At 38.8% G+C, this 17,713-nt stretch overlaps 1 protein-coding gene across 3 annotated transcripts in view; it reads left to right on the top strand.

Moving 5' to 3' along the window:
• COP1 (COP1 E3 ubiquitin ligase) overlaps positions 1 to 17,713 on the top strand; it is a 145,088-nt gene that overhangs the window by 15,662 nt on the left and 111,713 nt on the right. For 2 of the 3 annotated variants that reach the window (XM_066261208.1, XM_066261206.1), the window contains exons 2-5: positions 1,598 to 1,657; positions 8,101 to 8,198; positions 16,339 to 16,415; positions 17,136 to 17,255. In XM_066261208.1, the coding sequence (XP_066117305.1) occupies positions 1,598 to 1,657; positions 8,101 to 8,198; positions 16,339 to 16,415; positions 17,136 to 17,255 (355 nt within the window). The remainder of the gene's footprint in view (positions 1 to 1,597; positions 1,658 to 8,100; positions 8,199 to 16,338; positions 16,416 to 17,135; positions 17,256 to 17,713) is intronic. The other variant, XM_066261207.1, reaches the window with a different exon arrangement.

Below are 17,713 nucleotides of genomic sequence, written 5' to 3'. Positions count from 1 at the left end.
CTTTTTTCCATTCAATTTTGTTGTAAACCAAAAACTCAAAAAAATAAAGTTCTTTAAAAAGGTGGTGGTGATAGGGTGGGGGGCAAATGTTGCCTTCACTCTGGGGTTTGAGCCATCAGGTAACTGTTGAGCATCCGGCAGCTTCCAGTGGTCCCTGTGAAATAAAACCTTCATCTCAGAGTTGCTCTTCAGCATCCTTTAGCCACAAACTGGGATTACAGAGCAGCCTTCACACTGTCAGGAAGCTCTCCAGCCTAGCTGCTTCCTTAACTCCATCAAGCAAGTGCAAGGTGAACTTTGTCTCAAAGGAAAAGACCGGATCCCCACCTTTAGGAGACTTCTCTTTCAGTCCAACAGAGTAAAGCTGACAAAACCAGTTCATTTTAAGCTAACACACTATTCAGGGTCAAACTCTGAGCTTACACAGCATTGAGATTTTATAACTTGTTATATAGCCTCACATTCTAGGATAGTATTTGTGTTTAGAAAATTTTTCTTGAAGAAGTGAGTGAATTTTCATTTACAGTTTAGTGTCATGTGTCATCAATAAAGATTGGATTTGTATGCCAGTAACAGAAACCTTGATAAATACTGGCTTAAGCAAGTGAGGATTTACTTTTCTCATGTACTGTGAAGTCTAGAGGTAGGCAGTCCATGGCTGATGCACTGTCCAGGGATGTCATCAAGGAACCAATGCCCTCTCTTCCTAGTTTATGGTTTTATCTTCATGGTCACAAGATGGCTAGTGTATATCTCTTGACACTTCACCAGAGTTTTGGAAGGAAGAAGAGGGAGGTATAAAGGGATATCTTTTATAAGACTTTGCCTCTTTCTGGTAGACAGTGCCTTTCCAGAAATTAATGACTATCCTTCATTGGCCAGAGCTATGTCATAATTGGTAGAATTTGGTATTTAACTGATAGTGTCTGGAAGATAGTATACAATCATGGTTAAGAGCATGGACATAAGTTTGAACATCTCTTTACCTCAACTTTCTCATCTATAAAATGGGTCTAGTAATAGGTACCTACCACACTGTGTTGTTGAAAAGATTAAATGGGTTAAGCTATGTTAATGTTTTAGTAGATATAGTTTGTGCTGTTTTAAGTATTAGCTATCATTACCATCTTTATTATCTGGAAAAGATATTGAAATTGGAATTGTAAATTTATCACTGGGAAAATTCATCTTTTTTGAGATGGGAAATGAAAGAGCTTTTAGATGAGTAGGTAGGTCTGGGTCGGTGTTTTTGAATACAGGGCTGATTGAAGAAGATGGAACTTTCTCAAGGACTCTTGTTGATTACATTGCACTGTTATAAATTATGGGCAAGTTAAAGTACTGGGGCCATTTTAATATACTCATTTAATTTATCTTAGAGCTTGATGGCCCTTAGGACCATCTTACAAATTGTTGTTTTACCTGCAATCCCCTGAAGTTCATTCAGCTAAATAGAAATTTCATCTCACATTGGTAGGATGTTTGAAGACTTAGTCGTGTGTGGAAATATGGTTTTGTTGTATTGCTGGCCATTTCCAATTTGAAATCATTCTACTTTTTAAAAAATGTATCAATTACTTTTCTGTTTTCTTTTTAGCCCTATCTGCTTTGATATGATCGAGGAAGCATACATGACGAAATGTGGCCACAGCTTTTGGTAAGATGTTTTTATTTAGCAAACTTTTCTTTTGGAAATCTTAAACTTGTGTGTAAATGTAGTTAGTGAGAAGTTATGTTTTTTAAAACTAACTTTGGTTCTATTTTAATCATATTTCTTTGATTGATATATCTTTACAAGTTCTGTGGCTCAAGGCAGTAAGCATATGATTGGTGCATAATATCTGTGCAATACTTAGATTTACCATAGGCCTTTATTAATGGGGTTTATTAATTGTTGAAGAGCTTTACTGTTTTAGGAGATTGGAGAGGGGGTGTTTAGTATCAGGATGAGTTCTTTTAACTCACTTGTAGGCATAAATATGAGGCCCAGTAAAGCAGGGTAGAAGGACATTGGGAAAGGATTATAGAGGATTAAAAAGTTCTGTGTTCTCACCTGACCAGGCGGTAGAGCAGTGGATAGTGTCAGACTGGGACATGGAGGACTCAGGTTTGAAACGCTGAGGTTGCCAGCTTGAGCCCAAGGTCGCTGGCTTGAGCAAGGGGTCAGTCACTTGGTCTGCTGTAGCCCCCCGGTCAAGGCACATATGAGAAATCAATCAGTGAACAACTAAGGTGCCGCAATGAAGAATTGATATTTTTCATCTCTCTCCCTTCCTATCTGTCTGTCTCTCTCTGTGTCTGTCATTAAAAAAAAAGTTCTGTGTTCTCTTCTTTAACACTGCTCAATGTTAGTGTTATCTTTATGTCACATTAATGTGTATTTATTAGTTGTCACAGAATACAAATAAAATTTACCATCTTAACCATTTGTAAGTTGAATAATGTTAAGTATGTACACGTTAAGTCAGTATTCATAGCACTTTCTTGCAAAAAGGAAAATAGATACCCATTAAACAACAACTCCCCGTTTCCCCTTCCCCTAGCCTTTGCCAGTTACCATTTAACTTTCTATTTCTGTAAATTTGACTTTTCTAGACATATAAGTGGAATTAAAACAGTATCTTTTTTTATAATTAGTTTATTTTGCTTAGCATAATATCCTCAAGTTTCATCCATTTTGTAGCATGTGTCAAAATCTCCTTCCTTTTTAAGGCTAAATAGTATTCCATTGCGCATATATATATATCATATTTTGTTCATCTATTCATCTGTGATTGGACAGTTGGGTTACTTTTATCTCTTAACTATTGTTAAGAATGTTGCTTTGAACACTGATGTATAAATATCTCCATGAGACCCTGCTTTCAGTTCTTTTGGGTATATACCCAGAAGTGGAATTGCTGGATCAGAGGTAATACTGGGATTAATACTTTTTGAGAAACAGCCATACTGTTTTTTATAGCTGCAGTACCATTTTACATTTCTACCAATAGTACATAAAGGTTCCAATTTTATCACATCTTTGCAGCACTTGTTGTTTTCTGTTCTTTAGTTTGTTTTTTGTTTTATTTTGTTTTGTTTTGATAATAGCTATCCTAATGGACATGTAATTTGTGTATGTTTAATTCCTTTTGTTTATTTTTTTGTTTGGGGGTGGTATATTCTACTTGCAGTCAATCATCTCCATAGGCTCTGGCCGGTTGGCTCAGTGGTAGAGCATCAGCCTGCGTGCAGAAGTCCCGGGTTCGATTCCTGGCCAGGGCACACAGGAGAATCGCCCATCTGCTTCTCCACCCCTCCCCCTCTCCTTCCTCTCTGTCTTTCTCTTCCCCTCCCGCAGCCAAGGCTCCATTGGAGCAAAGTTGGCCTGGGCGCTGAGGATGGCTCTATGGCCTCTGCCTCAGGTGCTAGAATGGCTGTGGTTGTAACAGATGGGCAGAGCATCGCCCCCTGGTGGGCATGCTGGGTGGATTCTGGTTGGGCGCATGCAGGAGTCTGTCTGACTGCCTCCCTGTTTCCAGCTTCAGAAAAATACCAAAAAAAAAAAAATCATCTCCATAAATTCTTAACCTGGTTGATATATTATTTTAACCTTAGTATTTCTGTTGTGTTCTGATCATCATTATATTCTAATTCATATTGAAGTTAGATCCATAATCTTATACTGCAGTTGACCTACTGTATCTGGTAGGTTATTAGCCATTAGTCAAGAAGAGTACTGGGTGTTCTCACCAGACTCTAGTTTGATCTGGAGGATGAGGCTTCATTGATAGGTATCTCCGACATGCCAGTCATTTAAAAAGTTTAGAATAAAAATCGCTTTCGTAGCTTACATTATTATGGTTCATGAATCACTTTCTGCTCTACATTGCTATTGAAATTCTAGTTCATATGGATCTTACTTCCAGGCTAGTACATGCATGGTCTTGGTCTTCAGGCTGATGGTTTATCAGTAGTGTTCTCTTTCATCTATGAATTGATACAGCACCTTAGCGTTCCATGGAAACCATGTACTTGTCTTAGAGATTTTAGTATTTGATCATTCTAGAAATTAAGTGATTTAGAAAAAGCAGGCTTTCTCAACCTTGGTAATATTGATGTACTAGGCCAGATAATTCTTTGTTGTGGGTGACTACCCTGGCTATAGATTGTTTAGCAGTATCCCTGGCCTTGCCAGTAGCAACCCCTGTCCCCCCAGTTATGACAACCAAATCTATCTCTAGACTTTGCCAGATCTCTCTTACTTGGCCTCAGTTGACAACTACTGATACAGAACTGAAAGAGCCAGCTCTCGAAATTGGTAAACCAGTGTTCTAGTTCTGACTTTAAAGCTTACCTTACCTTTGTCAAGTCACTCAGCCTATCCCTTCTGCTGCTGCTCCTCACTATCCCCTTTCCTACCCTCTTCTACTTTTTTCACCTATGTCACAGGTTTGAAGGTGTTGAAGCATGAAACAGTTTAAGTGAGGTCTTTTTTTTTCCTAACTGCCCTCCTCTAACTTTGGCATTTACTTGTGGCATTTAAAAAGGAGCTGAAGAGTCTGCTGAATCAGTTCAGTAATCTCGCTTGACTATGTTGTAAAGTGTTCTCAATTGCTGATTAATTGTATAACTAGGCAGGCCTGGTCTTTCCAGTGAGTCCTGTAATTTTCATGGTGTGACTATATCATTAATGCAAAGCTTTATTGTTTTTTTTCAATTATAGTTTATAGTTAATATTATATTAGTTTCAGGTGTACAGCATAGTGATTAGAGAGCAGGTTTTGGTTGGATAGAGAGCACAACTTGGCAGGAGCTAATAAACCGGGAGTTTGGTACTCCCATTGTCAGGCTTGCTAAACTGTGCAACATTTCTGTACTTTGAACATAGGCTCATACTTATTTACCCTATCCTAACATGTGTGGCCTGCAGAACTTCAATCATTGAACAGTAGCCTGTTGTATCAACTCTTTGCTAATTTGAACCCTGGCTAGTAATCTGGAGCCAAGCAGTATATCACTTCAAGGTTCCATTCATATTATTAACACTGAATTAAATCAGACCACATCAACTGTTTATCCCATGTCCCACTTACAAATGGTAACTCTTTCCTTGTAATAGGTTGAAGACAGTGTAATAGGAATAAACCTTTCACTTTATTCATTCCCACTTGACAGTGAACCTTGGACTAGAGGTAGCCTAACTGAAACTCAACAATAAAAATTCTGTCTTCTGCCTGACCAGGCGGTGGCGCAGTGGATAGAGCATCGGACTGGGATGCGGAGGACCCAGGTTCGAGACCCCGAGGTCACCAGCTTGAGCACCAGCTCATCTGGTTTGAGCAAAGCTCACCAGCTTGGACCCAAGGTCGCTGGCTCGAGCAAGGGATTACTTGGTCTGCTGAAGGCCCACGGTCAAGGCACATTGAGAAAGCAATCAATGAACAACGAAACGAAAAAAAAACCCGGATGATTGATGCTTCTCGTCTCTCTCCGTTCCTGTCTGTCTGTCTGTCCCTATCCATCCCTCTCTCTGACTCTCTCTCTGTCTCTGTAAAAAAAAAAAAAAAATTCTGTCTTCTATATGATATAGAGATAAGGATTGCTTTTTTGTTGTTGTTGTTCCTTTGCTGCATCCAGCTTGTTCTCTGCACCTTGCTTCTGAGACGTCATGTCTACCAAGTCTTCATATACTGTTTTGCTTCATTACAAATTAATTATAATTCAAAGGTTCCTCATTGTTGTCATCTCCCAGCGAATATTTGATCAAGCCTGGGTGCCAGCTTGCCTTTTGGGACTTTTGACTAATTCATTGTCTTGTATCTTGCCATTAGTCTTTCTTTATATATGGTTTATTATATATGACCACTGTTTCTGATTTGTCTTTGCTGTTTTTGTTTCTTCTGACTTGCAGTTTTTTATATCGACTCATTCCTGTTTACACAGACAGAAAAATATTCATACTTTACAGGTAGACATGTACTTGATAGAAGAAATGGCAGTTATCCGTAGCTGTAGAGAAATATTCATTCTTTATTATTAGCTATACACTTAACAGGCACCCATTTATACTGCTCACAAAAATTAGGGGATATTTCAAAATGAATATGAAGTGATAAAAAAGCATTTTATTTATTTTTTTTATTAAATAACATCAGAAAAGCAAATGACTAGTCCAAGAAAGTTGTTTGATTATGCAAATGAAATGCAAAACCAACTTTTATTTCATTGGTGAAAAAGGCTGAAAGTACTGGAGTATCTGTACGTTCCCTGATTCCCTAAGTACATTGTGGTACTGAATATTTATTTTAAGAGTTGCATTATGAGAGGCCTGACCTGTGGTGGCGCAGTGGATAAAGCGTCGACCTGGAAATGCTGAGGTTGCCGGTTCGAAATCCTGGGCTTGCCTGGTCAAGGCACATATGGGAGTTGATGCTTTCAGCTCCTCCTCACCTCTCTCTGTCTCTCCTCTCTCTCTCCCTCTCTCTCTCTCTCCCTTTCTCTCTCCTCTCTAAAATGAATAAATAAAATTAAAAATAAAAAAAAGTTGCATTATGAGTAGCTATTGAAAATGTCTTAGGTTTGGTTGAACAGTATTTTTAATGTTTTTTATTATAAGATAATACACAATGTAAAAAGCCTAACATTATAGGAATATATAAGGTGAGGAAGGAAAAATTTTTTGTAATCGTATTTCTTCAGGTATAACTATTAATTGTTATTGATTACTTTTCATGGCTGTACTTACAATATGATTTCTATGGCTATATACATTGTATTGGGCTATTTACAAACTTAGTCAATTGTCTAGTGTTTTGATTGCTTGTGAATTCATTTTGTTATTTACAAATAACCTTGAGTTGAACACCTTTCTACATAAGTATCTGCTTATTTCTTTAGGATAAATTCCTAGAAGTAAAATCACTACAAATCAAAGGAGATGCACAGCCTTAAGTATTTCGTATAACTTCCCTTTTAAAAAGTGGCAGTTACATTTCCTACAACAGTACATGAGATTGTTTACATCTACAAATACTGCTTAACTCTGACAGTATTTTTTTATTCTAATTGTTATAAACTAGTGTATAATTTTATTTGTTTATTTATTTATTTGTTTGTTTGTTTTTCTTAAGTGAAAGTGGGCAGGCAGAGAGACAAGTGCCCCATCTGGAATCCACTCAACAAGCCCACTAGGGGGTGATGCTCAGCAACCAAGTTATTTTAGCACCTGAGGCGAGGCCATAGACCCAGTCTCAGCACCCAGGGCCAACTTGCTCCAAGCTATGGCTGCAGGAGGAGAAGAGAGAGAGAGAGAGAGAGAAAGAGAGGGGGGGGGGCGAGAGGGGGAGGGGTAGAAAAGCAAATGGTCACTTCTCCTGTGTGCCCTGACCGAAAATTGAACCTGGGACATCCACACACTGGCTGATGCTCTACCACTGAGCCAACTGGCCAGGGCCTTTTATTATTTTTTAAAATTTTTATTCATTTTAGAGAGAGGAGAGAGAGAGAGAAGCGGGGAGGAATGGGAAGCATCAACTCCCATATGTGCCTTGATCAGGCAAGGCCAGGGCTTTGAACTTGTGACCTTGGTGTTCCAGGTCAATGCTTTATCCACTGCATCACCACAGGTCAGGCCTAAACTAGTATATAATTTTAAATTAATTTTTTATTTTAGTGAAGATGAGGATTTTCTCATGCTTATTGACTAATTTTTGTTATACTGATTTTTCTGTTTTTCTCTTTTTCTTGTTTGAATGCACTCTTTTTTGTATTAAGGATATCAATACCAAAAGAACCCAATCTGTTTGCTTAATTAAATCTTAGACATTTGATTTTTGTGGTGTTGTTATATATTATTTAAATTGCATAAACTTAAAACTTAATACATCTTTGTAAATTTAGATTTATTATTTGAGTTTATTTTTCAATGACTTGTATATTATTTTGTAATAATTCCCTATGTATCTTCTTTACGATGTAAAAATATAAGCTGAAATAAATTTGAAAACTGATTACTTATGTTGAAAATGAGGAATAGAAGACTAATAGGCATTATTTTGTGACCAGTTTATTAATCTATCACTGACTTAACCAAATCTATTTTATTTTTTCTACTAATAGCTACAAGTGTATTCATCAGAGTTTGGAGGATAATAATAGATGTCCCAAGTGTAACTATGTTGTGGATAATATTGACCATCTGTATCCTAATTTCTTGGGTGAGTCTTTGGAATGATTTTTTATTTTTTTAAATATTCTTTTCCCCCAAGTATATGCTAGCCCTAATTTATTCAGAAAGCATAGTTTAGAGTAAGCGAGCCTCTCTTTCCTACTCCCCCAGATGCTTTTCCCAATCTTACCTGGGTTTTGACAGATTCTGTGCCATATCATTCTCAAATTTCTAAAAAAATTTTTGATTGACACAACTCTTAAATTCTTGCATAGATGGGTGGACAGACTGAAGCCAAAGGAGAATGCCAGATGTCCAGAATTCCTGTCTCTTTATATAGTGTTCATTCTTGCTGTTCCTGCTGCAGGGGCAGAAGTGACAAGCAATGGAGTAAAGAGCTAATAAGGAGGGGAAGGGCTGAAAACATCCATTTGAATATGAGTGTTCTACAAGGGGGCAGAGTCTGTGATCTGGAAGCAATCAGAAAGTAAGAATTGGGAAAGGAAGGCATGGATGTAGAACTTTCGAGGGAGGAATGGAAGCTAGAGAAGAGAGACAAAATAGGATAAAGGGTAAATGGCTGGGAATGATTTCTCATCAGAGACCAATTGTGAATATCTAAAAATTCTACATGTTGTAAAGCATAGATATTGTGGAAAATCTTTATATTGAGTTTTTAGGAATGAAGATTAATTTTCAGTTATGGGTAGGCATGAAGTAGGGTACCATTGGGCATGTTGATCAGAAAGGTTAACCTTCATTCTAAAGAGGAACATAACTCTGAGTCAGGGTGTGACATTTACTTGTACTCTAGATTCTGAGCTGCCGAGGCTTCACTTTCAGTTTGACTTCCTCAGCTCAGTTGCTGGTTTATAATAAATCATGAAGTTGTACCTTTTCAGCTATGGCTTTCATTTCTACCTCTGCTCTAAAATTGCTTTGGCTACAGCCCTTTTCCTCTCTTTTACTTTTCACTACAGTTCAGTATCTTTTCATGAAGGAAAATCACTGGATGATTGCACAGCAGAAAGGAATCTTGGAGGAAATATTGTGAAGATTTTCTGTTTAATACCAAGTTTTTCTACATAGATAAAGTCTTAAGACAAACTTGGAGAAGGAACTTAGGAAATGAGGAAATATTGGCTGGTTTGACATTCTGAGGACTGGACTTCACTGGCTAGGTTAGAAAAAAGGGAAAATAAAATCTTGCAAAGCAGAATCCTTTGTTTCTGAACTTAGATTGATGCTGCTACGTGGGCCCATTAGTTGCATAATTTTGGAAAACTACTTTTGGAATGGTTAAAAATAGAAAGGAATTTGATGTTCTGAAAGTTTTGATAATAACAGAAATTTTGAAGCAATGTTCCTTAAATAATTTCACAAGTTAGAAATTCTGTTAGGTGAATTTCTAAATGGTGAGAGAGAATACTATACACTAGCATGGAAGAAATATAAAAATGTGGAAAGTAATTTTCATATATTAGTGTGTGTATATATATATATATATTCACTATTAAATAATGAAGTCACATTTTCCTGATTTTCTAAGCTTTAAGTTGTCTTGGTGGTGATCTATTTTATTTTATTATTTTAATTAAGTGAGAAGTGAGGAGGCAGAGAGACATGCACTTGCACGTGCCTCATCTGGGATCCATCTGGCAAGCCCCTTACAGGTTAATGCTCTGCTCACCTGGAGCAGCTGCCTGCTGCTCAGCTACTGAGCTATTTCAGTGCCTGAGGCTAGGCCATGGAGCCATCCTCAGTGCCTGGAGCCATGGCTGCAGGAGGAGAAGAGAGATAGAGATAAAGATAGAGACAGAAAAGAGAGAGGGAGAGAGGTGGAGAAGAACATGGTCGCTTCTCCTCTGTGCCCTGACCAGGATCAAAACTGAGATGTCCAAACACTGGGCCAATGCTCTACCACTGTGCCAACTGGCCAGGGCTGGACCTTACACTTTTAATGCTGTACACCTGATTCAAGAGGAGAGGGCTGGGCCACACATTTTCTGTAGCAATAGTCTTCAAACCTTTTCCTTGGATGACCCATATAAAAATTCTGATAAATTAGGTACTTTCTCACACATTGATGCCTCATTTTTAATATAGTAGAATCTAGTTTTTCTTTTAAGTGAATATAAAGGATGTAATTTTAGGAGTACTGTAAATACAGCTATCTAAAAATAAAACTCATTTCTTTCTTTTTTTTTTTTTTTTGTATTTTTTTTTTCTGAAGCTGGAAACGGGGAGAGAGACAGTCAGACAGACTCCCGCATGCGCCTGACCGGGATCCACCCGGCACGCCCACCAGGGGCGATGCTCTGCCCCTCCGGGGGGTCGCTCTGCTGCAACCAGAGCCACTCTAGCGCCTGGGGCAGAGGTCAAGGAGCCATCCCCAGCGCCCAGGCCATCTTTGCTCCAATGGAGCCTTGGCCTTGGCTGTGGGAGGGGAAGAGAGAGACAGAGAGGAAGGAGGGGGGTGGTGGAGAAGCAAATGGGCGCTTCTCCTGTGTGCCCTGGCCGGGAATCGAACCCGGGTCCCTCGCACGCCAGGCCGATGCTCTACCGCTGAGCCAACCGGCCAGGGCCAAAACTCATTTCTTTTTCAAATACTTTGAAATCTGAATATCATAGTGATTGTGTGTGTGTGTGTGTGTGTGTGTGTGTGTGTGTGACAAAGAGAGGGACAGATAGTGACAGACAGACAGGAAGGGAGAGAGATGAGAAGTATCAATTCTTTATTGCGGCATTTTAGTAGTTCATTGATTGCTTTCTCATATATGCCTTGACCAGGGGGCTACAGCAGACTGAGTGACCCCTTGCTCAAGCCAGTAACTAGGGCTCAAGCTGATGAGCCTTGCTCAAACTAGATGAGCCTGCGCTTAAGCCAGCAACCTCGGGGTTTCTAACCTGGATCTTCCACGTCCCTCTCCGACGCTCTGTTCACTGCACCACCACCTGGTCAGGCAATATCATAGTGATTGGATACTTTTCATTGATCTGAACATAGATGCTTTCTGTTGTAAGTAAGAAATTTTATTCATTCCTTTTCTGTTTGAATTAAACAGAATCCTACCTACATTGCATATCGTCCACATGACTTTATCTTTTACATTAATGTATTTTCATCTTTTAAATTTATATTGATTTCCCTGTAATACTTTTCTGTAACAGAAGTATATATAAATAAAAATTATAGACTTAGGAGTTTCTTTTGAACATAATTTTCTGTTTAGTATTGGAACTTAAATATTTTGGAGGGTTGTTATTATAATTAGTAGTATGCAATTGATCAGACAAATATTTAGAAATTTTATAAAGTATTAGTAAAAATTTATTGAAATTACACTGCTTAATGTTTGGTGGTGCCCTTCTCAAGCAGTACCAGTGCTATTGCTGTTTTTTTTTTTTTTTTTTTTTTAGAGAGAGAAAGAGCATGTCATCCATCTGTTGTTCCACCCATTCATGCATTCATGGGTTGATTCTTGTAGGTACCTTGCCCAGGGATGAACCTGTAACCTTGGCGTATTGGAACAACACTCTTTCCTACTGAGCTACCCGGCCAGGGCCCATTGTTGGTTATTACTAGGACTAGGATTCCATTTCATTTGTCTTCTTTTTATTATTATTATTTCTTTTTCAAGAATCATCACAGTTTTTTAAATTGACATATGACATTGTGTAAGTTTAAGACTTTCTTTTTTATTTTTAAAAGTGTAAGTCTTGAGAAACTTTGCTTTGCTCCCTGACCAGAATCCACCCGGTAGAGCTCACTAAGGGGTGATGCCCTGCCCTTCTGGGGCTTTGCTCCGTTGCTCAGCAATTGAGCTTTTCTTAGTACCTGAGGCAGAGGCCATGGAACTATCCTTAAAGCTTGGGGCCAACTCACTCCAATCAAGCCATGGCTGCAGGAGGGGACATGAAAGAGAGAGAGAGAGAGACAAGGAGAGAGAAGTGAGAGGAGGAGAGGTGGAGAAGCAGATGGTCGCTTCTCCCACGTGCCCTGACCAGGAATTGAACCTGGGACATCCACATGCAGGGCCAGTGCTCTACCATTGAGCCAGCTGGCCAGGGCTGAAACTTTTCTTTACATAAGTAAGTTGATGGGGATTGAAGAAATTTTGTTAGAGCAACGTCACTCAGTTATTTGATAGCTTTCTGAATTATTACCTACAACAACAGCACTTACTGATTTATTGTCAAAAATTTTTTTAATGCTCTATTAGTTGACAAGTCAAGTCCTTCTATTTTATTATTATTATTTTTTTTGTATTTTTCTGACGTTGGAAATGGGGAGGCAGTCAGACAGACTCCCGCATGCCCCCGACCGGGATCCACCAGGCATGCCCACCAGGAGGCGATGCTCTGCCCATCTGGGGCGTTGCTCTGTTGCGACCAGAGCCATTCTAGCACCTGAGGCAGAGGCTATGGAGCCATCCTCAGCACCCGGGCCAACTTTGCTCCTATGGAGCCTTGGCTGCGGGAGGGGAAGAGAGAGACAGAGAGGAAGGAGAGGGGGAGGCGTGGAGAAGCAGATGGGCGCTTCTCCTGTGTGCCCTGGCCGGGAATTGAACCTGGGACTCCTGCACGCCAGGCCGACACTCTACCACTGAGCCAACTGGCCAGGGCTCAAGTCCTTCTATTTTAATAAAAGAATAGGAAGCCAAACACAAAAAGTATTTGGTTTTCTGGACGTTAGTCACATACTTTTTTGTCAGGACAAGTATTTTGACTTTTCCTTTTCCACCATAAGTACTACACTAGTTTCTCCTCTTTGAGACTCCCCCCCCCCCCACCTTCCACAGCATTGTGTTTTCTTTTCCTACAGCGTTCTTTTTCATTCCCTTTACTCTCTACCCCTCCCCCACCTCTCCACTGTACACACTCTCTTCCCCTGGCCATCCTCCTTGGACTTGAAAGATCTCGGGGCTCTCTCATGACCCTGGAAGGCTCAGGCAGGGTGAGAGCATGTCTGCAGTTGTTCCTGCACTCCTGCCAATGCCTGCTCTCAGGTCTCCTGTTCCTTCCTGGTGCAGGATCTCTCTTCAGCTGCCTCTTCCTCCCTTCCTGTCTCTGTCTCTGTCTCTGTCTCTCTCTCTCTCTCCTCGATTCTTCTGTCTAGATATAAAATCTGTACATTGAATTCTTAAATCTTTCTCACGAATGACCCTCTCTTTAAGGTAAAGGACAACATGAATGCCAAGTTCAAAATTACTGTTTTTTAAAAAAATAACTGCCTGACCTGTGGTGGCGCAGTGGATAGAGCGTCGACCTGGAAATGCTGAGGTCGCCGGTTCGAAACCCTGGGCTTGCCTGGTCAAGGCACATATGGGAGTTGATACTTCCTGTTCCTCCTCCCTTCTCTCTCCTCTCTCTCCCCTCTCTCTCTCCTTTCTAAAATGAATGAATAAATAAATAATAAAATAAATAACTAATGCATGTCTCATCCTTATTACTTCAGACTTTATCCTAAGTGCTGTATGTGTGTTAACTCATTTAATTCTCAGTTCTGTAAGATAGGCACTGTGGTCATCGTCATTTCTCAGGGGAAGAAACTATGGCACAGACCAGGCTATGTATCTCAGTAAAGTTTTACAAACCAGGAAGTGGCAGATTTGGTCCTAAGCAGTCTGGCTCAGAGTCTCTACTTCTATACCAGCCTGCATCTAAAAAGACCGTTGCTAAAATGGAAAATTTAACGTAGAAATGCATTGTTTGTTCTTAGTACTATGGCTGTTATAAGAATCCATAGAATTATAATTATGAATTTAGATTATTCTTCAGTTTGAATGGTATTTGAGATTTCTTGGTAAAGTGCAATGTAGAATATATGATACATGTGAAGTATTACAATTATTTAAGTTGCTTTTCTTTTTTTAAAGTGGTTAATGCTGTGACTGAAACATTACACTTATATTCCACATTCCTCTTTATTTCCAGTATTACATTATTGCAAGTTTTCTTCTTTATCTTCCCTGGATTTTAATGATAACTTTGCTTGTGAGGTACAAACCAGACTCTTCAGAATCAGGCTCCAATCTGTTTACAGTTGTAGTCTTAGTTCTCAGCCCCTGTTAATCATTAACAAAAACACTATGACCCTGTTTTTCAGCCATATTGATTTTAAATCATTTTATCTCCTGCTATTTTTCTGACATTGCCCCTTGCCTCTCCCTCCTCTCTCTGAATTCTTTTCTGTGCCTTTTTCTATTTAATGAATTTGTATGTGCCTGTTTTGGCCCAATTCTAATGTCACCTTCTATTTGAAGCCTGCTCCTTACTTTTTTTTTTGTATTTTTTTTGTGGGGTGTTGTGTGTGTGTGTGTGTGTGTGTTTTTCCGAAGCTGGAAACGGGGAGGCAGTCAGACAGACTCCTGCATGTGCCCGACCGGGATCTACCCGGCATGCCCACCAGGGGGCGATGCTCTGCCCATCTGGGGCATTGCTCTGTTGCGACCAGAGCCACTCTAGCTCCTGAGACGGAGGCTGTGGAGCCATCCTCAGCACCCGGGCCAACTCTGCTCCAATGGAGCCTTGGCTGCGGGAGGGGAAGAAAGAGACAGAGAAGGAGAGGGAGAGGGGTGGAGAAGCAGATGGGCACCTCTCCTGTGTGCCCTGGCTGGGAATCAAACCCGGGACTCCTGCACGCCAGGCTAACACTCTACCACTGAGCCAACCGGCCAGGGCCCTGCTCCTTACATTTTGATTACTCTTTCTTCTGTGTTTTTTTGTCAGTCTCTTTCATTGATAGCTCTGATTTTCACATTATGTTAAAACTACTGCATCATAAATATTTGTCTTCTTGTTCTGAACATCTTGAGTCTTACTTAGATTTAGTCTTACTTGGATTTAATCTTACTCATCTTTGAAGATTGGATCTCTAGTGTGGGCTTAGTACCTCTCTGGTTTGTTAAAAAATATTTACAGTTGGATTGTGGTTTAGTAAAAATTATTAGATGGTTGAATTTGTATCCTAACTGTCTCGTTTAATGTATGTCACCATGTTAAAGGTCCTTATGCTCTAATAGTCCCTCATCTCTACATGGGAAGAACAACCAATGGGATAATGTCTATAAATTAAAGTGCCTGCCTAGCCTAGAGCTAGTTTTCCTTTATCATTTTTTTAAATCAGCTGGCTGTTAAAGACAGAACAGTCCAATTATAAGTGGCTTAAACATTTAGTAAAATGTATTGATTCCCATAGAATTTCTAAAACTAGTTAATTCTGTGGTTCAGTAACATCATCAAGTTTTTTTCCATCTTTCTGTTCTTCCATCCCCAGGATATGTGTTGGTCTTGGGCTAGATTCCTCAAGATTGCAAGATGGCTCCAAGCAGTTCCAGATACCATCTGTTAGTGATAGCTGGGAAAGAGCTCGTTTTTCTCTTCTCCTTCTCTTCCAAAAGACAGCATACCCCTTATTGGTCAAAATTAGGTCACATACTTAATCCCATGTCAATCACTGGCAAAGTTTAAATGACTAGATTGGCTTAATTTAGTCAAGAATCATACTGTGGGTTTGGGGAGGGGTCTAGCCTCTGAAAGAATGATAATCTGACAATTGTAAAAAAAGCATGTTGTTGCCAGACCTGTGATGGCGCAGTGGATAAAGCGTTGACCTGGAAATGCTGAGGTCGCCGGTTCGAAATCCTGGGCTTGCCTGGTCAAGGCACATATGGAGTTGATGCTTCCAGCCCCCCCCCCTTCTGTCTCTCCTCTGTCTTTCCCTCTCCTAAAATAAATTTAAAAAAAAATCATGCTGTTATTTAAATAAAAAATGGAGTGGTTTTTGGAAAGGTAACTGACATTGTCTGCCATGATATTTATACAAAAGTCAAACAAACAAAAAGAGAAAAATATAAATCTTTGGTGCCTACCTCATAGACTGATGGGACAGTCTCACACACAGTGAATTGTCTCTTTCCAGGTGTCAGTAGTGTCATCATTGAAACATGTAAGAGTAGGTACATAGGCTGAAGAATTCTTCTCACGTAGTAATATTAGTACTGTAGTAGTAATAGCAATAATTTTAGCAGTAGTAGCTTGTGACAGAGCTATTTCTAATTTGAAATTTCTGCTTAGTATCTTTTTGATTTGGGACTTTTTAAAGTTAAAATACAATTCATTTAGAACAATTAAATTATATCTTTAATAAAATAAAAATTATGTGTGTTTCTTGTTTTTATTTGCAGTGAATGAGCTCATTCTCAAACAGAAACAAAGGTTTGAGGAAAAGAGGTTCAAATTGGACCACTCAGTGAGTAGCACCGTATGTTTCAACTTTTATTACTATTTTTAATAAATTTCAAAACATTGTTTTATGGGTTTAATATTAGTCATTCAAGTTTAGTATATTGTTGATTTTTATTAAAGGAAATTTGTTTAATATTATTTTGTTCAATAAATAAAGACCTTCCTTAACTACATTGTTCAAAATGTAGTGATCATTTTTTAAAAGGTTTGGTAGGGTCACATTGAGACTGTTGGCTTGTAATATGTGACATTTGAAGGATTATATGACAGAGTGAAACTGTGTGGTAATTTGGGAAAACTGTTGAAAAATTCTCAATTTAAGAGGATTTGCCACAAATTTTTGAGGCAAGTGAGCTTAAATACCTTATAACCAAATACAAATTTGAAAATATGGCTAGGAAAATAATTGAAATCCAGGTGCTTATTTTGAAGGGAAAATTTACATCTTTAGAGATGTTGACTTAACATTTGTCTTGAATATTAAAAAATGGAGTGGTTTTTGGAGAGGTAATATGCGTTTCATATCTGTTATTTAAATTCATTTAAGGGAAAAATGGTGTTTAATCATTAGAAGGCAGTGGGAAGCCATTAGCTGGGAAAGAGTAGATTGGAACATTATAGTGTATTTTGATATCTGTGTAATAAATATATTAGGAAGTAGCAATTAAACTTTTGTTTTAGAGTCTCTAAAACAATCTTAGAAAGTTATTGTGTTTCTTCTTTTCTTCATTTTTAGAATGGCCATAGGTGGCAAATCTTTCAGGATTTACTGGGAACTGACCAAGATAACCTTGATTTAGCCAATGTCAACCTTATGTTGGAATTACTAGTGCAGAAGAAGAAACAACTGGAAGCAGTAAGTGGCAGCTGAACTATAAAATTTGATTTAGACGGTATGCTTTATTACATTGAAAAAGATCTAGAAATGTTTATAAATTATAAGTGTCATTTAATCCATCCAATTTTGTTCAGCAAGAAACATCTTCAAGGTGTCACTTCTAACAGATCCCCCTTTTCATAAAAGAACAAATTGCTTATAATCTAACTTAGAGTGGCCAGCTCATATTAACAAAAGCTGAGTAATAAGAAAGATCATGAGAAAATATAGTTTCACTTTAATAAAGAACAATTATATTAGTCATTTTTCTTCTAATGAAGTTCTTCTTTACCATATTGTCTTGAAGGAGAAATTAGAGATATTTGTATTTATTAAAATCCTCCCAGTAGGATTACTTCTTTCTAGTATGGTAATCCATTGCAAGAACATATCTCTTCCCCTGTTGATGGTCATTTAGGTTCTTCCCAGTTTTCAGC

The sequence above is a fragment of the Saccopteryx bilineata genome, chromosome 2 (assembly GCF_036850765.1).
Source record: "Saccopteryx bilineata isolate mSacBil1 chromosome 2, mSacBil1_pri_phased_curated, whole genome shotgun sequence".
NCBI classification, from domain to species: Eukaryota; Metazoa; Chordata; class Mammalia; order Chiroptera; family Emballonuridae; genus Saccopteryx; species Saccopteryx bilineata.
The sequence above is the reverse complement of the archived record's forward strand: the minus strand, read 5'-3'. Positions and strand labels throughout refer to the sequence as shown.